We start from the raw sequence: 21,923 nt of genomic DNA on the forward strand, positions 1-21,923 counted from the left end.
AAGTTGCTGGGTGTTAAAGACATTAGTTACAAAACAACTCAGTAAACAAACAAAAAAAGTTCTTTGGAAACAACGGAGAAAACTTAAATACAGTCTGAGAATTATATGGTAATGAGGATGGGGCACCTGGGTGGCTCAGTCAGTTGAGTGTCTGACTCTTGATCTCAGCTCAGGTCATGATTTCACAGTTCGTGGGTTTGAGCCCTACTTTAGGCTCTACACTAACAGTGAGGAACCTGCTTGAGATTCTCTCCCTCTCTCTCTGTCCATCGCCTGCTCATGCTTGCACACATGCACTCTCTCTCAAAATAAATAAATAAACCTTAAAAAAAAATGGTACTGAGGAATTACTGTTCATTTTATAGAGTATAATAAAGTTATTGTGATTACGCATGAAAATGCATTTAAGTTTTTAGAGATGCATAAGTATGAAACGTTTGCTTTCCAATATATTCGCAAATAAATACCAGATGAAGTTAGTACAGTAAAATGTTAGTACATTAACTATTAATGAGTATTTTGGTGATTCATTACACCATTTCCTCTATTTACATGTATATCTGGAACTTTTAACAATAAAAACTAAAGAAGAAAAGCATCTGTACTTTCTCACTAATAACTACATACCTCATTCAGTTCTTTCTTATCCATGTTATCCATGTGAATTTTGGTCCAATATTTGTCTAGCAGAGCAGCATGACTATTTAGAGGTCGATACCAATTTCCTCCACAGCTCAAGAGTCTGTATTTCAAAATAAAAAAAAAATTACACAAAATTCCCAATTTTAATCTTTTTTTTTTTTAAACTTTTATTTATTTTTGAGACAGAGAGAGAGAGAGCATGAACGGGGGAGGGTCAGAGAGAGAGGGAGACACAGAATCTGAAACAGGCTCCAGGCTCTGAGCAGTCAGCACAGAGCCCGACGCAGGGCTCGAACTCACGGACCGCCAGATCATGACCTGAGCCGAAGTCGGACGCTCAACCGACTGAGCCACCCAGGCGCCCCTCCAATTTTAATCTTTAATTATGCCTCTAGTTGCCCTTGCTAGACAATATCTCATATATGAATAATACTCACAACCCCTTCTGGTGCCAGATACTAGTATGTTGGGCTCATAGGGCAGAAGACAAATGAAAGGCTGCCAACTGACCCAAGTCTGACTCTTTTCCTAAGGGGGTACAATAGAGTTTTAACCAAGTTATTTTCTTAATCTATATATTTTATTTTTTTCTTCTAAATATGATATATTGTCAAGTCAGCTAACATACAGTACACACGGTGTACTCTTGGTTTCGGGAGTAGATTCCCACGATTCATCACTTATATACAACACCCAGTGCTCATCCCAACAAGTGCCCTCCTCAATGCCCATCACCCTTTTTCCCTTCCCTCCTGCCACCTCCCCATCCACCCTGTTTGTTCTCTGTATTTAAGAGTCTCTTATGGTTTGCCTCCCTCCCTCTCTGTTTGAAACTATCTTTTCCCCTTCCCTTCCCCCATAGTCTTCTGTTGAATTTCTCAAATTCCACATGAGTGAAAACATGTATCTGTGTTTCTCTGACTGACTTATTTCATTTAGCCTAATACTCTCCAGTTCCAGCCACGTTGTTGCAAATGGCAGGAATTCATTCTTGTCATTGCCAAGTAGTGTTCCATTGTATATACAAACCGCAACTTCTTTATTCAGTCATCAGTTGATGGACATTTGGGCTCTTTCCAGAATTTGGCTATTGTTGATGGCACTGCTATAAACATTGGGGTACATGTGCCCCTGTGAATCAGCACTCCTCTATCCTTTGGATAAATCCAAAGTGCTATTGCTGGGTTGTAGGGTAATTCTATTTTTAATTTTTTGAGGAAACTCCACACTGTTTTCCAAAGCAGCTGCACCAGTTTGCATTCCCAAAACCAGTGTAAGAGGGTTCCCATTTCTCCACATCACCGCCAGCATGTTGTTTCCTGAGTTGTTAATTTTAGACACTGACTGCTGTGAGGTGGTAGCTCAATGTTAATCAAGTCATTTTCTAATCACTGCAAATGATTTTATCAGGTGTTTTGATATTTTTTTAATTAAAAAAAATTTTTTAGTATTTATTTATTTTGAGAGAGATAGACTACAAGTGAGGAGGGGCAGAGAGAGAGGAAGCCACAGAATCCAGAGCAGGCTCCAGGCTCCGAGCTGTCAGCACAGTGCACAACGCTGGGCTCCAACTCACAAACCGTAAGATCATGCATGACCTAAGCGGAAGTCAGTCACTTGACTGACTGAGCCACCCAGGTGCCCCATCATGTATTTTAATACACATTTCTCTTCCTTAAGACATAACTTCAGGAAAGAGAAAACATAATCCAAGGCCGCTAGCATTAAAAGTAAGTTCACTGCTGGGGCACCTGGGTGGCTCAGTTGGTTAAGCATCTGACTTTGGCTCAGGTCATGATCTCACAGTTCAGGGGTTGGAGCCCTGCAGTGGGCTCTGTGCTGACACCTCAGAACCTGGCACCTGCTTCAGCTTCTGTGTCTCCCTCTCTCTCTGTCCCTCCCCCACTTGCGCTCTGTCTCTCAAAAATGAATAAACATTAAAAAAAAATAAAGTTCACTGCTTATTACCAAAAGCTACTATACCAAAATTATTAAAACTTTCAAGAAGGAATATTCATTAAACACAGACTCTGGCCAAGCCACAAGCCTACACCCAGGCCATTTCACATAATCCTCACAACTTCCTAAGGAGATGGTACCCTACTTTTCTTCTAACGCATAAAGGAGGATGGGGCACCTGGGTAGCTCAGTCGGTTGAGTGTCCAACTTCGGCTCAGGTCATGATCTCACAGTTCATGAGTTCAAGCCTTGCATCAGGCTCTGTGCTGATGGCTCAGAGCCTGGAGACTGTTTTGGATTCTGTCTCTCTCTCTCTCCCTCTCTCTCTCTCTCTCTCTCTCGCTCTCTGTCCTTCCCTGGCTCTGTCTCTCTCTCAAAAATAAACATTAAAAAAATATATTTTTTTAAGAAGAGGCGGCAAGGTCCTTTGATCACTCAACTATGACTGTAAATGGAAGAGCCAACAACTGAATTCAAGTCTGTCTGACACCTTTCTATGATGTCCCAGGACTTTCTGAGACATGAACATAGCAGGAAAGAACTTCACTGTTTCTATGAATGAAACCAGGGTTTATTTAGGAAAAAAAAAGCAAGGCCTAGCAAAGTGCTCCTTGAAAACCTTTAGGTTAACTCCACCCTCCGTCTGTAAATGTTCACTGAGGCAAACACTAATTTAACCACCACTAAAATACAATGTGACATTAGTGTCATTCTTGGGCAGTTTAAGACCGTGGGAAAGCTGTAAAGACACAGACTAGCAGTAGGAAATAAACCACTACATCCATGTTGTTATAAAAGATAGACAAGAACATATACTAAATTCGTTTAGGTTTTATTCCTTTGTTGATGCTTATGTTCAATTTTTTCACTGGTTAAAATTTACAGGTCATCATCATCACCATCATCGTGGCTAGCCATTAGTTGGGCACTTATTATGTGAGAAGTCTTTAACATAAGTTATTTCATTTAATCTTTACCACCTACACCAAGTCATAAAGTAGGTATTATTAGCCCCATCATTATCAGACAAGCAAGATACACACAAGTACAAAATGTAGTGTCAGGACTCAAACCTAGGGCTGTCTGACAACAGTTCCACTGGTGATTATTTCTGAAAACATGAAACAAGGTGTAGTTTTAAAAAACTGGATATTTTTAAGTGGGGGGAAAAAAAACCCTCTCATTTTCTGATTTAATTATCTCTATTTAAAATAGGAATAAAGGGGCACCTAGCTGGCTCAGTCAGTACAATATGCAATTCTTGATCTGCAGGTTGTGAGTTCAAGCCCCATGTTGGGCACGGAGCCTACTTAAATTTTAAAAAGCTACAGGGGCACCTGGGTGGCTTAGTTGATTAAGCATCCAACTCTTGATTTCAGCTCAGGTCAGGATCACAGCTTGTGGGATCAAGCCCCACGTCATGCTCTGTGCTGAGTTTGCAGCCTGCTTAAGATTTTCTCTGCCACTCTCTCTCTCTGACCCTCTCCCCCACTAGAGCACTCTCTTTCTCTAAAAATTAAAAACAAACCAACAAACAAAAAAAAAACCTCCAGTAATCAAAGACAAATGGTGTAAAGACAAATGAACAACGGAACAAAATAGAGAGTACTGATATAGAATCAGGTATTTTTAAAAATAAGTAAGGAATGAAAATTGGATCTATCATCACTTGCTTAAGGTGGGCCCAGGAAACTCTATTCCAGGGATTTTGGACTCTAGTGTGGGAATGTATGAGGAAAAGCCTCCACAGTGGAAACAGAAAGGTTAATAGGACATACCTCCTAGTTGCAAAGAACTGAAATCCAGGAGCCACTTTCAGACAGTCACCTCGGCCGGGAATCAAGAGCTCTCCGTTCTCCAAGAGAGGGATCAGCACAGAAACCTAAATCACAAAACCCCACTGATAAAGCTATTAAAGCAACAACAACAACAATAAACCCTTCTCTCCAAATGATGAGCACATCTGTAAAGGAAACCTTAATTCTCATAGCATGAACTGGGTCCAAAAGGCAGGTAGGAATGTCTGAGCCACCTATACTCTGACAGAATGATTTATTCATTCAACATTCACTAAGTGCCTACTATGGACTAGAAACAAGCCAGACACTAAAAATCCAGGCATGACTGAGGCTTTACAGCCGAGCATCTGATGGAATAGCCATGCAAACCACCATACAGCATGACCCCAGAGCTGAAGATAGAGGGTGGCTATGAATCAGAATGGAATGGTGTAGAAGCAGGACAGTGAAGCCATCCCAGAGGTAATGATATTCACTCAGTCTTAAATCTGACCAAGAATTAGCCAGGTTTGGTGGGAGAGAAATGGCACAAACTAAACTCCATGTAAAAATATTCAAATGGATAAAAGTCTTTGTTCCTAAGAGTATGTCATAAAAGGATTCTGTTGTTAGGGCAGAATGTGCATATGAAGTAGTGGAAAACTACAAAACTTAGAGATAAATGACTAGGGGTCTCCTGTGCTGACTAGGATACATCAAACTTCTGGCTTGCTAACTGTGGCAGAAAAGGTTGTTCTGAGAACAAGGAGACAAGCTCCATTTTGGACATCTTGAACTTCCACCAGCTAAGGGACATTCAAGTAGATATTTCCGACAAAAAGGTGGACGAGACATATGGATCTAGGGAACATGAGTTTATACAGGAAGTTTAAAAAGAAAAACCAAAGTAAGAAGTCCAAAGAGTCCAGTCTATACAAAATGGGACTCAATGTAGAATTTTATGATGTTTATCAAATATTGGCAAAGGGAGACCAAGATAGAAACTGTCAGTTTGGTCTTGAATCAGGACCTGGTCATCAAGGAATATAATTAACTATAGGACAGGGATGGATCCCTAGGCTCCATCATGGCCTGGATGGACTATCTCTTATGTTCATCTATCTTCTTTGGCTCTAATTCCACAATCCATAATCCTAATGACATCCCAGGTACCCTGGTATCTAAAAAACATGCCAGGGAAGACAGCACTAGAAAATGAAAAGCCTTAGTTTTGGTGTGCAGAGGAGGAAAAAAAAAAATGAAGAAGAAAACAGAAAAGAAAGTGAAAACCCTCAGCAAATATTTGGCCATGTGGTTTATATTTCAGTTATATTATTAAGTCTCATTTGTAGGAGTCAGCCTTAGTTCTGAGCTTATTAAGAAAACTAAGTTTCCGGTCCTATAAAACTGAGCATTAAGACCTTAGAACATGGTATGTCCATGAGACTCAAGAAACAAAACAAAAAACAAAACAAAACAAAACAAAACAAAACAAAAGGGAGAGAGAGAGACAGAGACCCTAGAACATGGTAACCATATTATGAGGCCCTACCTGGGCCAGTAATTCCATTACATCTTTACTTCATCAGACTGTAAAATCATCACAATACACATGTATTTATAGCTACTCCTTCCCCTTCATATTTTCCTAAACCTACACATACAAACACACACACACTCTCACGTTATTCTCCTATCCAAAAGGTACTTTAGGGTTCATGATTAAAAAAAAAAAAAAAAAAAAAAAATTAAAACCAATCTCAGGAAAATGTGCCCAAGGAAGAATTTTTCATTCTGCAATACATTTTTTTGTCATACTTTACAAAATATAGAGGAAACATGGACTGCCTGCATAGCTATTTTGATACACATAGAAAAGTAATCTTTAAAAAATAAAAATATACGTCCAGTAGATTTTCCTTAATGAAACCAAAACAAGATACTCTTGTTACATCATCTCTTCTTCATCTGTCCTCAGCCCACTGCTCTATGGATGCCATAGCTAGGAAGTAGGGTCTCAAAGTTCTCAGTGTATCTGTAACATTGGTAAGATGTTTCCCACAAGGCCTATTCTTGGAAAGGTTATGAAACTAGTCACATAATTTAACTAAAGGAGGAAAAAACTACAGTGAAATTGGTCACATATCCGATTATAGTAGTTCCCCCTATCCACACAGTGTATGTTTCAACACCCCTGGTGGATGTTTGAAATTGTGGATAATACAGATCCCTATTTACAGTATACTTTTTCTTACAGAAACATACCTATGATAAAGTTTAACATAAACTGGCAAGGTAAGAGATTAACAACAATAACTAACAGTAAAATAGAATAATTCTAACAATATACTATAAAAAAGATATGTGAATGGAGTCTCTCTTTCTCAAAGCATCTTATTGTACTGTACTTACCCTTCTTGTGGAGATGAAAGATGATAAAATGCCTAGGTAACAGTGAGGTGAATGACCGAGGCACTGTGACATAGCGTCAGGCTACTACTAACCTTCTGAAGACACAGGAGGAGAATCATTTGCTTCAGGACCGTGGGTAACCACAGGTAACTGAACAGCAGATAAGGGGGGACTACTCTACTGAATGAAACAGCACCAGTGGAATTTTATCAATTTTCTATCAAAAAAGAGACAAGCCAAGTAATCCTACCTCAAACCAGGTTAGGTAGGCAACCATGAATGAGCTTCTTGCAAAACATACCATCTCAAATCAAACACCTCGCAGAATCACTATTAACCAAATGCTCTTCAAAGGTAGAATCAGCAAATAATTAGTGAGATGACATACCACATCTAAAGGGGCATAGTCAATATCCTCCAGAAGGATCCAGTGTCCCTTTGTGGCTGCCTGTGTCAGGGTACCAGGTTGCCACACAAACTCTCCTGGGACATCTGTGCAGCGATACATTCCCAACAGCATCTACAGGAAGAGGTTAAAGTAATTACTGACACCACACATCTGAGATACCAATTGCTATAACCTTTGATTAATTGTTAAACTTCTATACAGAAATAAGCAGGCACTTGAGGTTTTTACAGCTTGGTCCCATCAGTTATGAAGAAGACCAAGGACTATTCTCACATCCCTTAGCAAAAACAATACTTTAATGCAAACATTTATAAGCATGCTAATCCACCAAAACCTGCCATTTCTTAATTACCTTACTGTCGGTCTGATCTCCAAGCTGGACTTTAAGAAGCTGAGGGGGCTTCCTTCTACCCGTCATTGCACCTAAGTATTCAACTAAGGAAGTTTTGCCACATCCTATCGGTCCTTCCAACAACACAGCATTCTGAGAAGCCACTGCCATAGCCAGCGTCTGAAGATTTTTGCAGATTGAATCAACCAGCACATAAGACCTAAAGGCCAGCTCCTGTTCACGAGAAGAACTTCTGTTACTAGCCTAAGGAGGCAAGTGAAAAATAAAAGGCATGTCAACAGTCTTTCCTCCAAAGGGTACACATTAGTTTCTACAACAATGCTTCCACTGACCTTTACATAAACCTCTAAATTACTAGTATCAGAACTATAGTAACCGTAGGTAGGTTATCCAAAATAGGATCTTTTTCCTTCTGGCACAAATTTGCTAACAAATTTAAGGAAAGTCTCCCAAAGTTTAAGAAGTCAAAAAAGTTGACACATGAGGGATGGGGGCAAACCTAATCTCATGAAGAGATTTTTATTTGTTTTTCTTCCTCTCGCCACATTCTAAGATTTCGTTATCTAAGATCAATAATGTAAACAATAGGGACGCCTGGGTGGCTCAGTCGGTTAAGCGGCCGACTTCGGCTCAGGTCATGATCTCGCAGTCCGTGAGTTCGAGCCCCGCGTCTGGCTCTGTGCTGACAGCTCAGAGCCTGGAGCCTGTTTCAGATTCTGTGTCTCCCTCTCTCTGACCCTCCCCCGTTCATGCTCTGTCTCTCTCTGTCTCAAAAAATAAATAAACGTTGGGGCGCCTGGGTGGCGCAGTCGGTTAAGCGTCCGACTTCAGCCAGGTCACGATCTCGCGGTCCGTGAGTTCGAGCCCCGCGTCAGGCTCTGGGCTGATGGCTCGGAGCCTGGAGCCTGTTTCCAATTCTGTGTCTCCCTCTCTCTCTGCCCCTCCCCCGTTCATGCTCTGTCTCTGTCTGTCCCAAAAATAAATAAAAAAAAAAATAAATAAATAAATAAATAAATAAACGTTAAAAAAAAAAATTTTTAAAAAAGAAAAAGAATGTAAACAATAGGGGTGCATGGCGGGCTCAGTCAGTAACAGTATGTCTTGGTCTCAAGCTGCATGTTGGGCATGGAGCCTACTTAAAAAAAAAAAAAAAAAGAATGAACACAACTATTTACAAATCAGGGAAAGCAAATCAGGGAAGTATGAACACTAAAACGATGTTTTGTATTATAAAATTGTTACATTTTTTTCAGGTGTAATAAAGAATAATGGCTTTTTTAAAGTTCTTTTCCTTTATACATATTGAAATATTTAGGCACGAAATGATGTGACATCTGAAAGTTGCTTCAAAACAAGATGGTGTGGGGAGAGTATGCAGCAGTATAAATGAAAGATAATTAACCATAAATTTATAATTACTGAAGCCAAGTGATGGGTACATGGGGATTCATCACACTACTTTTTCTACTTTGGAATATGTTTGATATTTTCCATAACAAAATGTGAAAATGTGAAAAATAATAACTGCTCCCAGTATGTTTAATGGATAGAGTTTCAGCTTTACAAGATGAAAAAGTTCTGGAGTTTATTCACACAACAATGTGAATATATTTAACACCACTGAAGTGCATACTTAAAAATGTTTAAGATGGTTGGGGCGCCTGGCTGGCTCAGACAGTAGAGCATATGACTCTCGATCTCAGGGTTGTGAGTTCAAGCCTCAGGGTGGGGATAGAGTTTACTTATTAAAAAAAAGTTTAAGATGGTAAATGTTGTATTTTACTTTATTACTTGAATTCAATAATAAATAAAATAAATAAAATAAATAAATAAAAAGAATTTTAAATAATAATGTACCTAATATAATATAGGAAAAAAGATCTCTTGGAAAAGTGGAATTTTAAGAACTTTTAAGGAATAGTAACTTCTCAAACATGGCTAGTCTCCTATAGATATGTGAAGACAAAATGAGATTCAGGGCCGAAGTTCCTGAGCTCTCTGCAGAGCTGTTACTCTCAGCAACTTAGCAGGGAGGCTGGGCCATAGCACCATTCTGTACTTCTGCCCCAGTGCCTAGCCACTGGTACTCAACATCAAACCTACCACAACTAGAATCTTTCCCTATGTTAAAATTCTAATGCTCCAAACCTTATCTATATTAGAAAAATGGTTAGGGTTTGGGGGATCTTAGTGACTAGAGGGAAACACAAGGGCCTGCGGAAGCGCTGGTGTCCTAGTGCTAGGTACGTAGATATATTCAGTTTATGAATAATCATTGAGCTGTACATTTAAGATGTGCATTTTTAAAATGCATATTATGCTTTTTTTTTTTTAAACTGTACTACCTAATGGATAAACCAATGGTTCAAGGAATGACCCAGGTCTTCGTCCAAAAAGAAAACTGGGTGAACCTGACCATCACACAAAGTGACAACTAACTAAAAACTGGCTGCGAATAGCTTCAGATTACAGAGCTAGATTTTGATCTATAAGCTTTTCCAAAGTGTGGGTCTGGAGCCATATTGTTGGAAAGAAGCTCATTTCATATGACAGGGGGAAAGCTCACTACAGTTACTAGTCTCCTACCTAACAAGCAAAAAGAATATTCTGAAAAAAAGAGGTTGCTGGGAGTTATACCTGGGCCTGGCACCGTCTCTACAAAGGGCAGACCATGGGTCTCCGGGCCAGTCATTCTACCTTTGTTTTACATAAATATGGTATCACAACATGCACTACCCAACCTCACAGAGTTACTGTAGCAAGTAAATAAGAGAGTATATGGAAGTGCTTTGCTAACGTTAAAAGCATCACATCGACATCATTAGACTTTCTAATTTAACATCAAACAGAGACAAAGAAACTATCAGAGAAGAGGACCCTGGGTAAATTTTCCTTAATCTGTTCTGAATAGTTCTGTACATGGAACAGCAATTTGGAAAACTCAACTCGGCTCACACCTATAACACACAGTCCAGCCAAGGAAAAAAGCACACTCAATGTTTAAGAGGGGAGAAGAGGACACACATCCCACTAATGCCAATATACCTGCTCTCCAGGGGCTGGTGGCTGCCCAGGCAGCACCACGCCACAGACAGCAGTCACCCTGGCAGAGAGATCAGCTGAAACAAGATGGCCCTGTAAGTACTGCAGCTCTTTCTCCTTACGCCAAAGGGAGGCTTCTGGATTAGCCAAAACCAAGGCCTTCTCCAAGTCCTGCAGCTGGGCCTCTTCTAATAACCTGAGGAAAATGAGTATCTCATTAGTTACTTTAATGCACAGTAAAGCTACATCAAGATCTCCAGGAATCCTTCTTACCTTAACCTGAAATGGATCAGTTCCTCACTATTAAAAATCTTCTTAAGGAATGATAACTTGTGCTCTTCATTCATACAGGTGACCAAAGCAAGACAATTGGCTGTGTACCTGGAGAAAACCAAAGTATACATAAACTTAGGAAAAGCAATTGATTCTCAAGAAAAAAGAAAATTTTCTCGCCAACTAAACATTAGAAAAGGGAATCTTAGGAGCGCCTGGCTGGCTTAGTGGGTAGAGCATGCAACTCTTGATTTCAGGGTTCTAAGTTCGAGCCCCATGTTGGATGTAGAGATTATTAAAAACTTAAAAAAAGAAAAACTTTAAAAAGAAAAAAAGGAAATCTTATAGAATTAATACATTTCAATACATTTGAGAGTAGAAAATACAAATCAAGTATGATGAATTCACCTGATAGAACTTGAAAAAGGTAGAACTCCATTAAGTATCATCTCATTTGCCACTGAGGAGATGCATGATTAAGGAAAGGGACAAGGAACCCAAAAGGCACCAGAACAAAAACAACACATTTTACATAGCTTCCTTTCCTGCCTCATCACAGAACTCTACACTCCTTATACCACCCCCACACTTGAAGCATCAGAAAATTCCAGGAGCTACACACCAGCGGACCAAGGTGTCATGGCTTCTGAGGAGAGGGACACACACACTCCAGTCCCAGAGCTCCCGGAACACAGACTGCTCGTTCTGCAGAAACTTGTAAGCTGCTTCCATTAGGTCCCGGAGCTTCATCCGCCTGCGCCCATAGCGGACTGGATTAGCATCTGAACTCTCTAGGAAGAGTCTTTGGAAGACTGGAGAAGTGTCCTTGAAATACCTCAGGGCAAACCTTCAGAAAAAGAAATTTTTTTCATTTGTTGGTGAGGATTTCAAAGTATGCTTTTCCACTTTGAGACAGGCCAGCAGAATACAACAGGAATTTCCAAGGGTCTGAGAATAAAGAGACAAATAGTGAAGCTACCCAATCCTAAGACTGTATCCTGTTCAAATTCAGGAACCAGGACAATGGCATGAGATGTCTAAGAGAATACAAAACCATAGGTACTTATTGCAAGTGTTTTCCACTGAAAATGCACTAGTTTTCAATAAACATTTATTGACCTCTCACTAGAAGCCAGATGCTGTTAAGTTCCAGGAGTACAAAACCAAGGAGATACTTTCCTTGAGGAGCTTGCTATCTACCAAGGAAGACAGTCGCTTACAGAAACAAGAGGCACAAAGAAAAAAAGATTCAGCTAAACCAACAGGGCTGGGGCGGGGGGGTGGGGGGGGGGGAGTCAAGAAGAGATGCTTTGGTTGCATCTGAAGATGAGAACAGATTTCTGTGGAACACAAAAGGAAGGCAGTAAAACTGGAAAAGATGGACAAAAAGATGGAAGGAAGTTCTTTATACATTCTGGATATTAATCCCCTAATGGATAGGTGACTTGGAAATATTTTCTCCCAATCTGTACGTTGTCTCTTCATTCTTGTTTCCTTGGCTGTGCTGAAGCTTTTTAGTTTGATATCCCATTCGTCTATTTTTGTTTTAGTTGCTTGTGCTTTTGGTTTCATCCAAAAAAAATCACTGTGAAATCTAGTATTAGGAAGCAATCTCTTCCATCAGCCTGTTCCAGAGTTGCAACCTTTTACAATAACTTAGTGAACTAGTGGTCAGTAACAGAATCTTCAGGAGCCCACTGGGAATTCGACAGAGCAGCTGCAGGGGCCATTCGAATCTGCTTTCCAGAGCAACTTGCACTGAAGCACCAGGGAAACATACCCCACATCGCTGGCTCAATAAATTCCAAACATAAAACTGTTATGAGAGGGAGAGAGAATGAGAACTCAGGAGATGGGTGGGAAGGCTTAGACTTCCACAAGCAATCCGGGCAAACAGAAACAGAGGCTTGGTAAGTTAACACTCACAATATTCTGAAGAAGACTGGACAAATGGGACTTAGAAGATTCAGCTGTGGCTCAGAAGAGACCTGGCTGGGGCACCTGGGTGAGCCAGTCTGTTGAGCAACCAACTTTTGATTTCAGCTCAGGTCATGATCTCACAGTTTGTGAGTTTGTGAGATTGAGCCTTGTGCATCGGGCTCTGTGTGGACAGTGCAGAGTCTGCTTGGGATTCTCTCTCTCTGCCCCTCCTCTACTCACATGCATATACACTACCTCTCTCAAAATAAATAAACTTAAAAAGAAAAAGAGAGAAACTTGGCAGAGTGAGAAAAAGAAAAGAGATTTAAGAGGTAACATATCACACTGTTAATAACAGTTATCTCTAAAAAGTAGGATTTCAGGGTGCAATTCCAGGACTTCCACTTTTTGCAATTCTGTATTGTTATTATTTAAATGTATCACCTTTGAAATTAAAAACAAAAACAGGACTTTTTTTTTTTCTCCACAAGGATACTGTCAGAATAAGTACAATCATTCTTTGGGGGAGAGAGGCAGATGATGTTGGCAGCACATGTGAAACCAGCCGGCAGTAACAGACAGAGAAGCAGCAACCAAGTGGTCAACCTGACTCAGGGTTGACCTTCCTTCCTTGAGGAAGACCGGGGGAAATAAGCCGAGTGCACTGGCAATGGCCTACATCTGTGCGGCCAGTGCAAGGAAGAGAATTGTGGTCCACCATAAAAATACAAAGGGGAACTGGTCAATATTCTCTCCCAAACTTACTTAACTACAGCATCCTTTTCTCCAAAGACCCATCACTTTCAGGGAGTGCTCTAAAATTCTGATCTAAACAACAATAAAGCATCTTTAGCCAGAGAATAACATGATCAGTTTTGCCTTAGAGAATATCCAAAGATTGAGGAGAAGTTCTCTTTCCTGGAGTAAGATAGTCATAAGGCCTAAAATACAGCAAGGAATATCACCCAGTTAAACATCTAATCTTGGATGAGCCACTCGGGCAACTCATCAGTCTTTCCAGCATCCAGAAGTAAGACCTGCAGTGCAGTCCTGGCTCTGACAGAGCTATTTAGTTTACTTCTCTAAAGATTTGAAATAAGACTAACAGTGCCTTAAGATGTTACAGTATAAAGATTGAAGGGTGCTTAAATGGCTCAGTTGGAAGAACACATGACTCTAGAATTTTTTTTTATTAAATTTTTTTAACATTTATTTATTTTTGAGATAGAGAGAGACAGAGCATGAATGGGGGAGGGTCAGAAAGAGAGGGAGACACAGAAACCGAAACAGGCTCCAGGCTCTGAGCTGTCAGCACAGACCTGATGCAGGGCTCAAACTCACGGACCGCGAGATCACGACCTGAGCCGAAGTCGGATGCTCAACCGACTGAGCCACCCAGGCACCCCCACATGACTCTAGATTTTGAGCTGTTAGTGTGGAGCCCGATGTGGGGCCTGAACTCACAAACTATGAGATCACGACCTGAGCTGAAACCAAGAGTCAGATGCTTAACTGAGCCACCCAGGTGCCCCAAAAAGTAAAATCTTTGGGGGAATAACAAAACAAAAAGAACTTGGAAACCTAATATGTTAGAATAGAGAAAGAATCAATACACCAGGATTGCACTCACAAAGTCCTAACAAAAAATTTGCCAAAAAGTAAAACGTGTTCAAGGATTCTAGAATCAAAAACAATGAACAAACAACAAAATGGTAATTATGAAGTGAAAGATGTGTTAACTGACCTTACTGTGGCATATTTCACAATATATACATGTATCAAATCACTATGTTTTCTACCTTCAATTTATACAATATTATATGTCAATAAAAATATCTCAATTGAATCTCAATAAAGCTGGGCAGGGGAAGGGGGAACCCAGTAATGAACAAATAATATAAGCAAGATAAAAAAAAAGAAATGTTTAAGGGGCACCTGGGTGGCTCAGTTGGTTAAGCGTCCGACTTCGGCTCAGGTCATGATCTCACGGTTCATGGGTTCTAGCCCCGCAATCAGGCTCTGTGTTGACAGCTCAGAGCCTGGAACCTGCTTTGGATTCTATGCCTCCCTCTCTCTCTGCCCCTCCCCCGCTCATTCATTTTCTCTCTCTCTCGGTCAAAAAAATAAATAAACATTTAAAAAATTTAAAAAAAAAAAAATGTTTAAGACTACTAAAGAACCTCATGGAAGCCCCAAACACCTTGGGCTCAGAAAGAGATATGTACCAGTAAATGAAGGGCAAGCACTAGGATTCTAGGGAGCTTGACTGGGATCCTCCTTTCCAGTCTGTCTGTCTCTCTCTCTCTCTCTCTCTTTTTTCCTAGATCTTCATTGCCATCCTATTTCTCTTCTCTTCATTCTTTTTCTCTTCCCTCTTCCTCCACAATCTGCCACAATACAAAACTTTCTCTGATTTTCAAGAGGATAACATTCATTCTTCTTTAACGATTTTCTTGCTCCCCTTAAGTATTTGGCTAACATCTCTATTAGCATTATATTCAATTGTTTTCAAAATACAAGAACCCATTATATTTGACTTTCTTACCCCCATGATGTGGCCCCAAAAGAGGTCTTCTATATTTATCTACTGAATGAATGACTGTATCCTATCTAAATATATTTGGTATATCCCTAACACATTAGGTATATTTCCTCTACAGAGGAAATTTAGGGCACATGAATTAATGAGCTACAATTCTTAAAACTGAAAATCAAAATCTCATTCTACATCATTGTCTATAATTCATTTTACATCATGTATTGATTCATTTACACACAGCTCTTTTTTTTTTTATGGCTTGTTTTTAAGTTACTCTAGCACAAGAAACTTCATAAACTGCATTATATAATTTTTGAAATAAGGTGGGAGTGTAAATAAAATATAGTGCCTTGGCAAAATGAAAAGAAGAAAAAGTAGGGGTGTGCTCTGTGTTCACATACATTTAATAAGAACATAAAGTGCAAAGCGGATGGGAAACCAGATGTAACTAATCCATCATTTTAATGATTCTCAAACACAATCCAGAAGCACTGTACCACAAAGGCCTAGGAGAAACGGGGGTTCAAGTTACCCACACGTCAATTCTATATAGTAAGTACAGGGCAGTCAGTACACGTTATGAAATGGTACCACAGTCAAGTACATCAATGAGTACTAAGTGAGGCCACAATCTCAACCTTCAATCAACCCACAGCTTATGTTCCTAATTACCACGTATAATGATGATATTTGCTGTATATCTCCTAGTTCCATTAAACTGGGCCCATTTTTCCCCCTCCCCTTTTATTTTTTTTTTTTTAATTTTTTTTTTCAACGTTTTTTTATTTATTTTTGGGACAGAGAGAGACAGAGCATGAACGGGGCAGGGGCAGAGAGAGAGGGAGACACAGAATCGGAAACAGGCTCCAGGCTCCGAGCCATCAGCCCAGAGCCTGACGCGGGGCTCGAACTCACGGACCGCGAGATCGTGACCTGCCTGAAGTCGGACGCTAAACGACTGCGCCACCCAGGTGCCCCTCCCCCTCCCCTTTTAGAAAAGCTCATACAGGGGTACCTCGGTGGCTCTGTGGGTTAAGCGTCCGACTTCAGCTCAGGTCATGACCTCACGACTTGTGAGTTTGAGTCCTGCATTGGGCTCTGTGCTAACATTTCAGAGCCTAGAGCCTGGAGCCTGCTTCACACTCTGTCTCCCTCTCTCTCTGCCCCTCCCCCGCTCATGCTCGCTCTCTCTCGCTCGCTCGCGCTCTCTCTCTCTCTGTCTCAAAAATAAATAAACGTTAAAAAAAAAAAAAAGAAAATCTCATACAAATTATGGTTTTCTGCCAAGAGTTCAGTTCTTATTCCCTTCATTCATGAACCAGATTAGAGATCATACTTCTAAGAAAGCCAAATGAAAACTAATAAATAAGGAATGGATATAAGGAATACTCTTATTAGTTGCAAAGATACTATTCAAGTTTAGAGTGAAAGTTCTTCACCTTCTCAATTAAAAAAACCCTAATACTCATTTTGCTGGCCCTTTACTCCATACTAACAGTATTTTGCTATTAATTTAAAAGACAAAGACAGATACAGTGGTACGTGCCTGTAGCCCCCGCTGTTCAGGTGGATGAGGCAGGAGGAGGATTGCTGAGCTATAGTTCTTGACTGCAATGCACTATGCTGATCTGGTGCACAATAAGTTTGGCATCAATATGGTGACCTCTCAGAAGTAGGGGACAACAAGGTTGCCTAAGGAAGGGTGAACCAGCACAGGCTGGACACAGAGCAGATCAGAAGAGAAATACATTACGGGTGCCTGGGTGGTTCAGTGGGTTAAGTGTCCGACTTCAGCTCAGGTCATGATCTTGCAGTTCGCGAGTTCAAACCCCATGTCAGGCTCTGTGCTGACAGCTCGGAGCCTGGAGCCTGCTTCGGATTCTGTCTCCCTCCTTCTCTGCCCCTCCCCTGCTTGAGCTCTGTCTCTCCCTCTCTCTCAAAAATAAATAAAGATTAAAAAACATTTTTTTTTTTAAAGAGAAATACATTAGAATCCAGTTCTAGTATAACTTCTCACAAAACTGCTTTGGACAGATTATAGAAAGTTAGAAAGGACACCACAGCTCTTCTAACGTCACCCTTCAGCTACTCCAGCAAGCAGCCATCTGAAATGGATGCTATAAGAGCCTCAGATGAAACTCTTTTTAAATCTGCCTCATCTCACCAGATGATATAATTCTTGAAGCCAAAGAACACGTACCACTTATCTTCCTTCTTTCTTGTATTTCTCCTCTTCCCTTCTCAGCTCACACCCCTTTACTTTCCAGGAGACAGCAGGTTCTACTACCTCAAGGAGAAAAGTGAAGAATAAAATTGTTACTCACGGGAGGACATCAGGATGGTTACAAATGAGTTTGCTCATTGACACACAGAGCCGTTCGTGTAGATCGTGGTTGATTTGGCCTCCGGCTTTAATAGCTTCAGCATTCCTTTCCAACAAATCCAAAAGAAGAGGGCGCAGCTGGCGACCAACCAGCACAGTACAGTCTTTATCCAGAAGTAATTGTGCTAAGGTGCTCAGGATACACTGGCGATCTTGAGGTGTCCACACCTGAGAGAAAGGCAAAACAATATACCTATGTAAATGCTGCTTGTTAGCACTGCTGCAAAAGGGAAAAAGTCCTAGCTTAGAATCAAAACATCCAATTTCCACATATCATGAGTTTATCTTATAAAACATAGAAAAGGGCTTTGCAATAGAAGAGTGCAGTTAATTTAATGTGAAAGGCTGTTATAAAGAAGTTTCAGTCCACTGAGGTTTGAGGAAAAGGACTGATACCTGAATTCCATGTAAAATGCTACAGTCTCATATTGCTAGTGTGCACGTGGGTCTACACAACCCCTGCTGCCGACAATGAGACAGCAGGGTTAAAATTCTCACCAAGTCCAATGCTATGAGTTTATGCTAAGGCATTTCACACAAAACATTTACCTATTAAGACTGCAGCCTGAGCACAACCTAAATACCCCATGCAAAAATATAACAATTTTTTCCAAAGTTCTCTCTCAAATAAGGTCACCTTACACCTGAGCTCTTACGAAGTCTTTCAAATTATAGGGCATTCACTCATAAAAACACCTAGGGTTTTTTTTGTTTTGTTTTGTTTTGAGAAAGAGAGAGAGAGCTCACGCACACATGTGTGAGTACACACTCAAGGGACAGAGGTAAAGGGAGAATCTTAAGCAGGCTCCATGCCCCATGTAAGGCTCCATCTCACAACCATGAAATCATGACCTGAGCCGAAATCAAGTGTTGGATGCTTAACCAAATGAGCCATGCAAGTGCTCCAAAAATTCCTAATACTTTTTTTAAAAAAAATTAATGTTTATTTATTTTTGAGACAGAGAGACAGAGCACGAGTGGGGGAGGGGCAGAGAGAGAGACACAGAATCCAAAACAGGCTTCAGGCTCTGAGCTGTCAGCACAGAGCCCGATGCGGGGCTCGAACCCACGAACCGTGAGATCATGACCTGAGCCGAAGTCAGACGCCCAACCGACTGAGCCACCCAGGTGCCCCCAAAAATTCCTAATTCTGAACAAAGCACTGAGTGGGGAAAGATGTTATACTGGAACAATTTCTATCAATATTAGTCCTGCAAGGAAATTTTAACAGATTTGGTCATGATTCACAGGGGTATGCTATGAAGCCCTCTAAAGATATCATTCAAGGGGCGCCTGGGTGGCGCAGTCGGTTAAGCGTCCGACTTCAGCCAGGTCATGATCTCGCGGTCCGTGAGTTCGAGTCCCGCGTCAGGCTCTGGGCTGATGGCTCGGAGCCTGGAGCCTGTTTCCGATTCTGTGTCTCCCTCTCTCTCTGCCCCTCCCCCGTTCATGCTCTGTCTCTCTCTGTCCCAAAAATAAATAAAAAAAAAAACGTTGAAAAAAAAATTAAAAAAAAAAAAGATATCATTCAAAAAAGTAGATAGTAAGTGGTTATATTGTGAAGAAAAAGAAACACATCACTTAGAAAATGAATGAAAAAAAGTGCAACTGTCCTGGACCTGTTATATAGAAACTTGTGAGTTGGGAAAAAAATCTCCAGAGAGAATATCACTTCATGAACCTTCTCCTGAAAAGATAATCTGGAGGGGCGCCTGGGTGGCTCAGTCGGTTAAGCGTCCAACTTCGGCTCAGGTCACGATCTCACGTTCCGTGAGTTTGAGCCCCGCATCAGGCTCTGGGCTGATGGTTCAGAGCCTGGAGCCTGCTTCCGATTCTGTGTCTCCCTCTCTCTCTGCCCCTCCCCCGTTCATGCTCTGTTTCTGTCTCAAAAATAAATAAACGATAAAAAAAAAAAAAAAATTAATGGGGCGTCTGGGTGGCTCAGTCGGTTAAGCAGCTGACTTCGGCTCAGGTCATGATCTCGCGGTCCGTGAGTTCGAGCCTCGAGCCCCGAGCCCCGCGTCGGGCTCTGTGCTGACAGCTCAGAGCCTGGAGCCTGTTTGGGATTCTGTGTCTCCCTCTCTCTGACCCTCCCCTGTTCATGCTCTGTCTCTCTCTGTCTCAAAAATAAATAAACGTTAAAAAAAAAAAAAAGAAAAAGAAAAAGGTTTAAAAAAAAAAATTAAAAAAAAAAAAAGATAATCTGGAAAACAGGGTTAGATGAATCAGATACTAAAAACAGGAAAAGGGGCGGGTGGGGTGGTTCAGTCAATTAAGCACCGACCCTTGATTTCAGCTCAGGTTGTCTCAAGGTCAAGCCCCGAGGTCAGGCTCTGTGCTGGGTGTGGAGCCTACTTAAGATTCTCTCCACCCCTGAGGGAAATGAGGAAGGGGCGCCTGGGTGGCTCAAGGAGTTAATCATCCGACTCTTGATACTCTTGATCTTGGCTCAGGTCTTCATCTCAGGGTCCTGAGTTCCAGCTGCACAATGGACTCCACGCTGAGTGTGGAGCCTACTTAAAAAAAAAGAAAACAAGATACTTAGCCTTTTTTTCTTTTTTGAAGTAAGCTCTATACCCAATGTGGGACTTGAACTCATAGCCCCGAGATCAAGAGTCACATGCTCCATCAACTGAGTCGGCCGGGTACCCCTCAGTGTTTAACTTTAAAACAAGTAGTTGTACCAGTTTACACCTACCAGCAATGTCTGAGACCTCTGGTTGCCACATAACTTCACCACCACATAGTATGGTCAGTTGAAATTTTAGTCATTTTAGAGAAGGGGGAATGGAATCTGGTGCTTTTATCTGAATTTCTCTGATGCCACAGATGTTGAGAATTTTTTCAAGTGTTTAATGGCCATTTATTTATCATCTGTTGTACATTTGTTCAATCTTTTATCCATTTAATTTTTTTTTTTTTTTTTAGCATTTATTCATTTTTGAAAGACAGAGAGAGACAGAGCATGAGCAGGGGAGGGGCAGAGAAAAAGGGAGAAACAGGATCTGAAGCAGGCTCTAGACTCTGAGCTATCGGCATAGAGACAGACATGGGCTCTCACAGACCGAGAGATCATGACATGAGCTGAAGTCAGACGGTGAACTGACTGAGCCACACAGGTGCCCCATCTTTTATCCATTTTGAAACTGGGTTGTTCACATATTAACTGTGACGCTAGCTATTAAGTTTTTGTAGATGCTCTGTATCAGCTTGAGGATGTTTTATTCTATTGCTAACTTGTTTCTGTTTTATTCCTAGCTTGTTTTTCTTGAGTGGGCTTTGGTAATTTATATATTCTTCAAACACTGATTTCATAAATTGTTCATTATTAGTAACTTACCTTTTTTTAAATTTTTTAAATGTTTGTTTATTTTTGAGAAAGAGAGACAGAATGCAAGCAGAGGAGTGGCAGAGAGAGAGGGAGACAGTCTGAAGCAAGCTCCAGGCTCCGAGCTGTCAGCACAGAGCCTAACGTGGGGCTTGAATCCACAGACCATGAGATCATTATTCGGGCACCCAGGTGCCCCCTCCCTCAATTTGTTTAAATCATGATTCAGTTCAAATGATTTTCTGACTCAGTGATTGTTCTTTAACCATCTTTTTTTTTTTTTTAATCTTTAACATTTAGGGATTTTTCCCACTATCTTTTGGTTGTTTTTTTTTTTCTTCCTTAATTTAATTCCATTGGGATCACTGAATATACCATGCATGATTTTAATTCTCCTAAATTTATTGAAACTTGTTTAATCAATCAGAATATGGTCTATCTTGGGGAATGTTCCAGATGTGCAGAATATGTATCCTACAGTTACTGGGCACAGCAATCTAGAAATGTCAGTTGGGTCAAGTTTGTTGATAGTGGGTCTTCTACATGCTTAGAGATTTTCTGTATTTGTTCTATCAATTAATCAGGATAGAGTGTCAAAGTCTCCAATTATAATTGTAAATTTGTCTATTTTTCCTTTTCTGTCACTTTTTGATTCACATATTTTGATACTCTGTTATTAGGCACATATATATTTAGAGTTTCTTTCTTAATTTTGCACTACTGATATTTGGAGCTGGGTAATTCTTTGTGGAAGCTGTCCCATGCATTGTAACATATTTAGCAGCATCTCTGCCCTCTAAACACTATATGCCAGAAGCAACCCCACCAACAGTTGTGATAACCAAAAAATGCCTCCAGATTTGCCCTTGGGGGAAAAATTGCCCCA

At 40.7% G+C, this 21,923-nt stretch overlaps 1 protein-coding gene across 1 annotated transcript in view; it reads right to left on the bottom strand.

Moving 5' to 3' along the window:
* Positions 1–21,923, bottom strand: part of MDN1 (midasin AAA ATPase 1) — a 175,456-nt gene that overhangs the window by 148,418 nt on the left and 5,115 nt on the right. Inside the window, exons 2-9 of the mRNA XM_058734705.1 lie at positions 17,651–17,877; positions 11,490–11,714; positions 10,868–10,975; positions 10,598–10,790; positions 7,553–7,795; positions 7,180–7,311; positions 4,380–4,483; positions 628–742 (exon numbers count right to left, since the gene is read on the bottom strand). Coding sequence (XP_058590688.1) covers positions 628–742; positions 4,380–4,483; positions 7,180–7,311; positions 7,553–7,795; positions 10,598–10,790; positions 10,868–10,975; positions 11,490–11,714; positions 17,651–17,877 — 1,347 coding nt within the window. The remainder of the gene's footprint in view (positions 1–627; positions 743–4,379; positions 4,484–7,179; positions 7,312–7,552; positions 7,796–10,597; positions 10,791–10,867; positions 10,976–11,489; positions 11,715–17,650; positions 17,878–21,923) is intronic.

The sequence above is a fragment of the Neofelis nebulosa genome, chromosome 6 (genome assembly GCF_028018385.1).
Source record: "Neofelis nebulosa isolate mNeoNeb1 chromosome 6, mNeoNeb1.pri, whole genome shotgun sequence".
Taxonomy (NCBI): domain Eukaryota; kingdom Metazoa; phylum Chordata; class Mammalia; order Carnivora; family Felidae; genus Neofelis; species Neofelis nebulosa.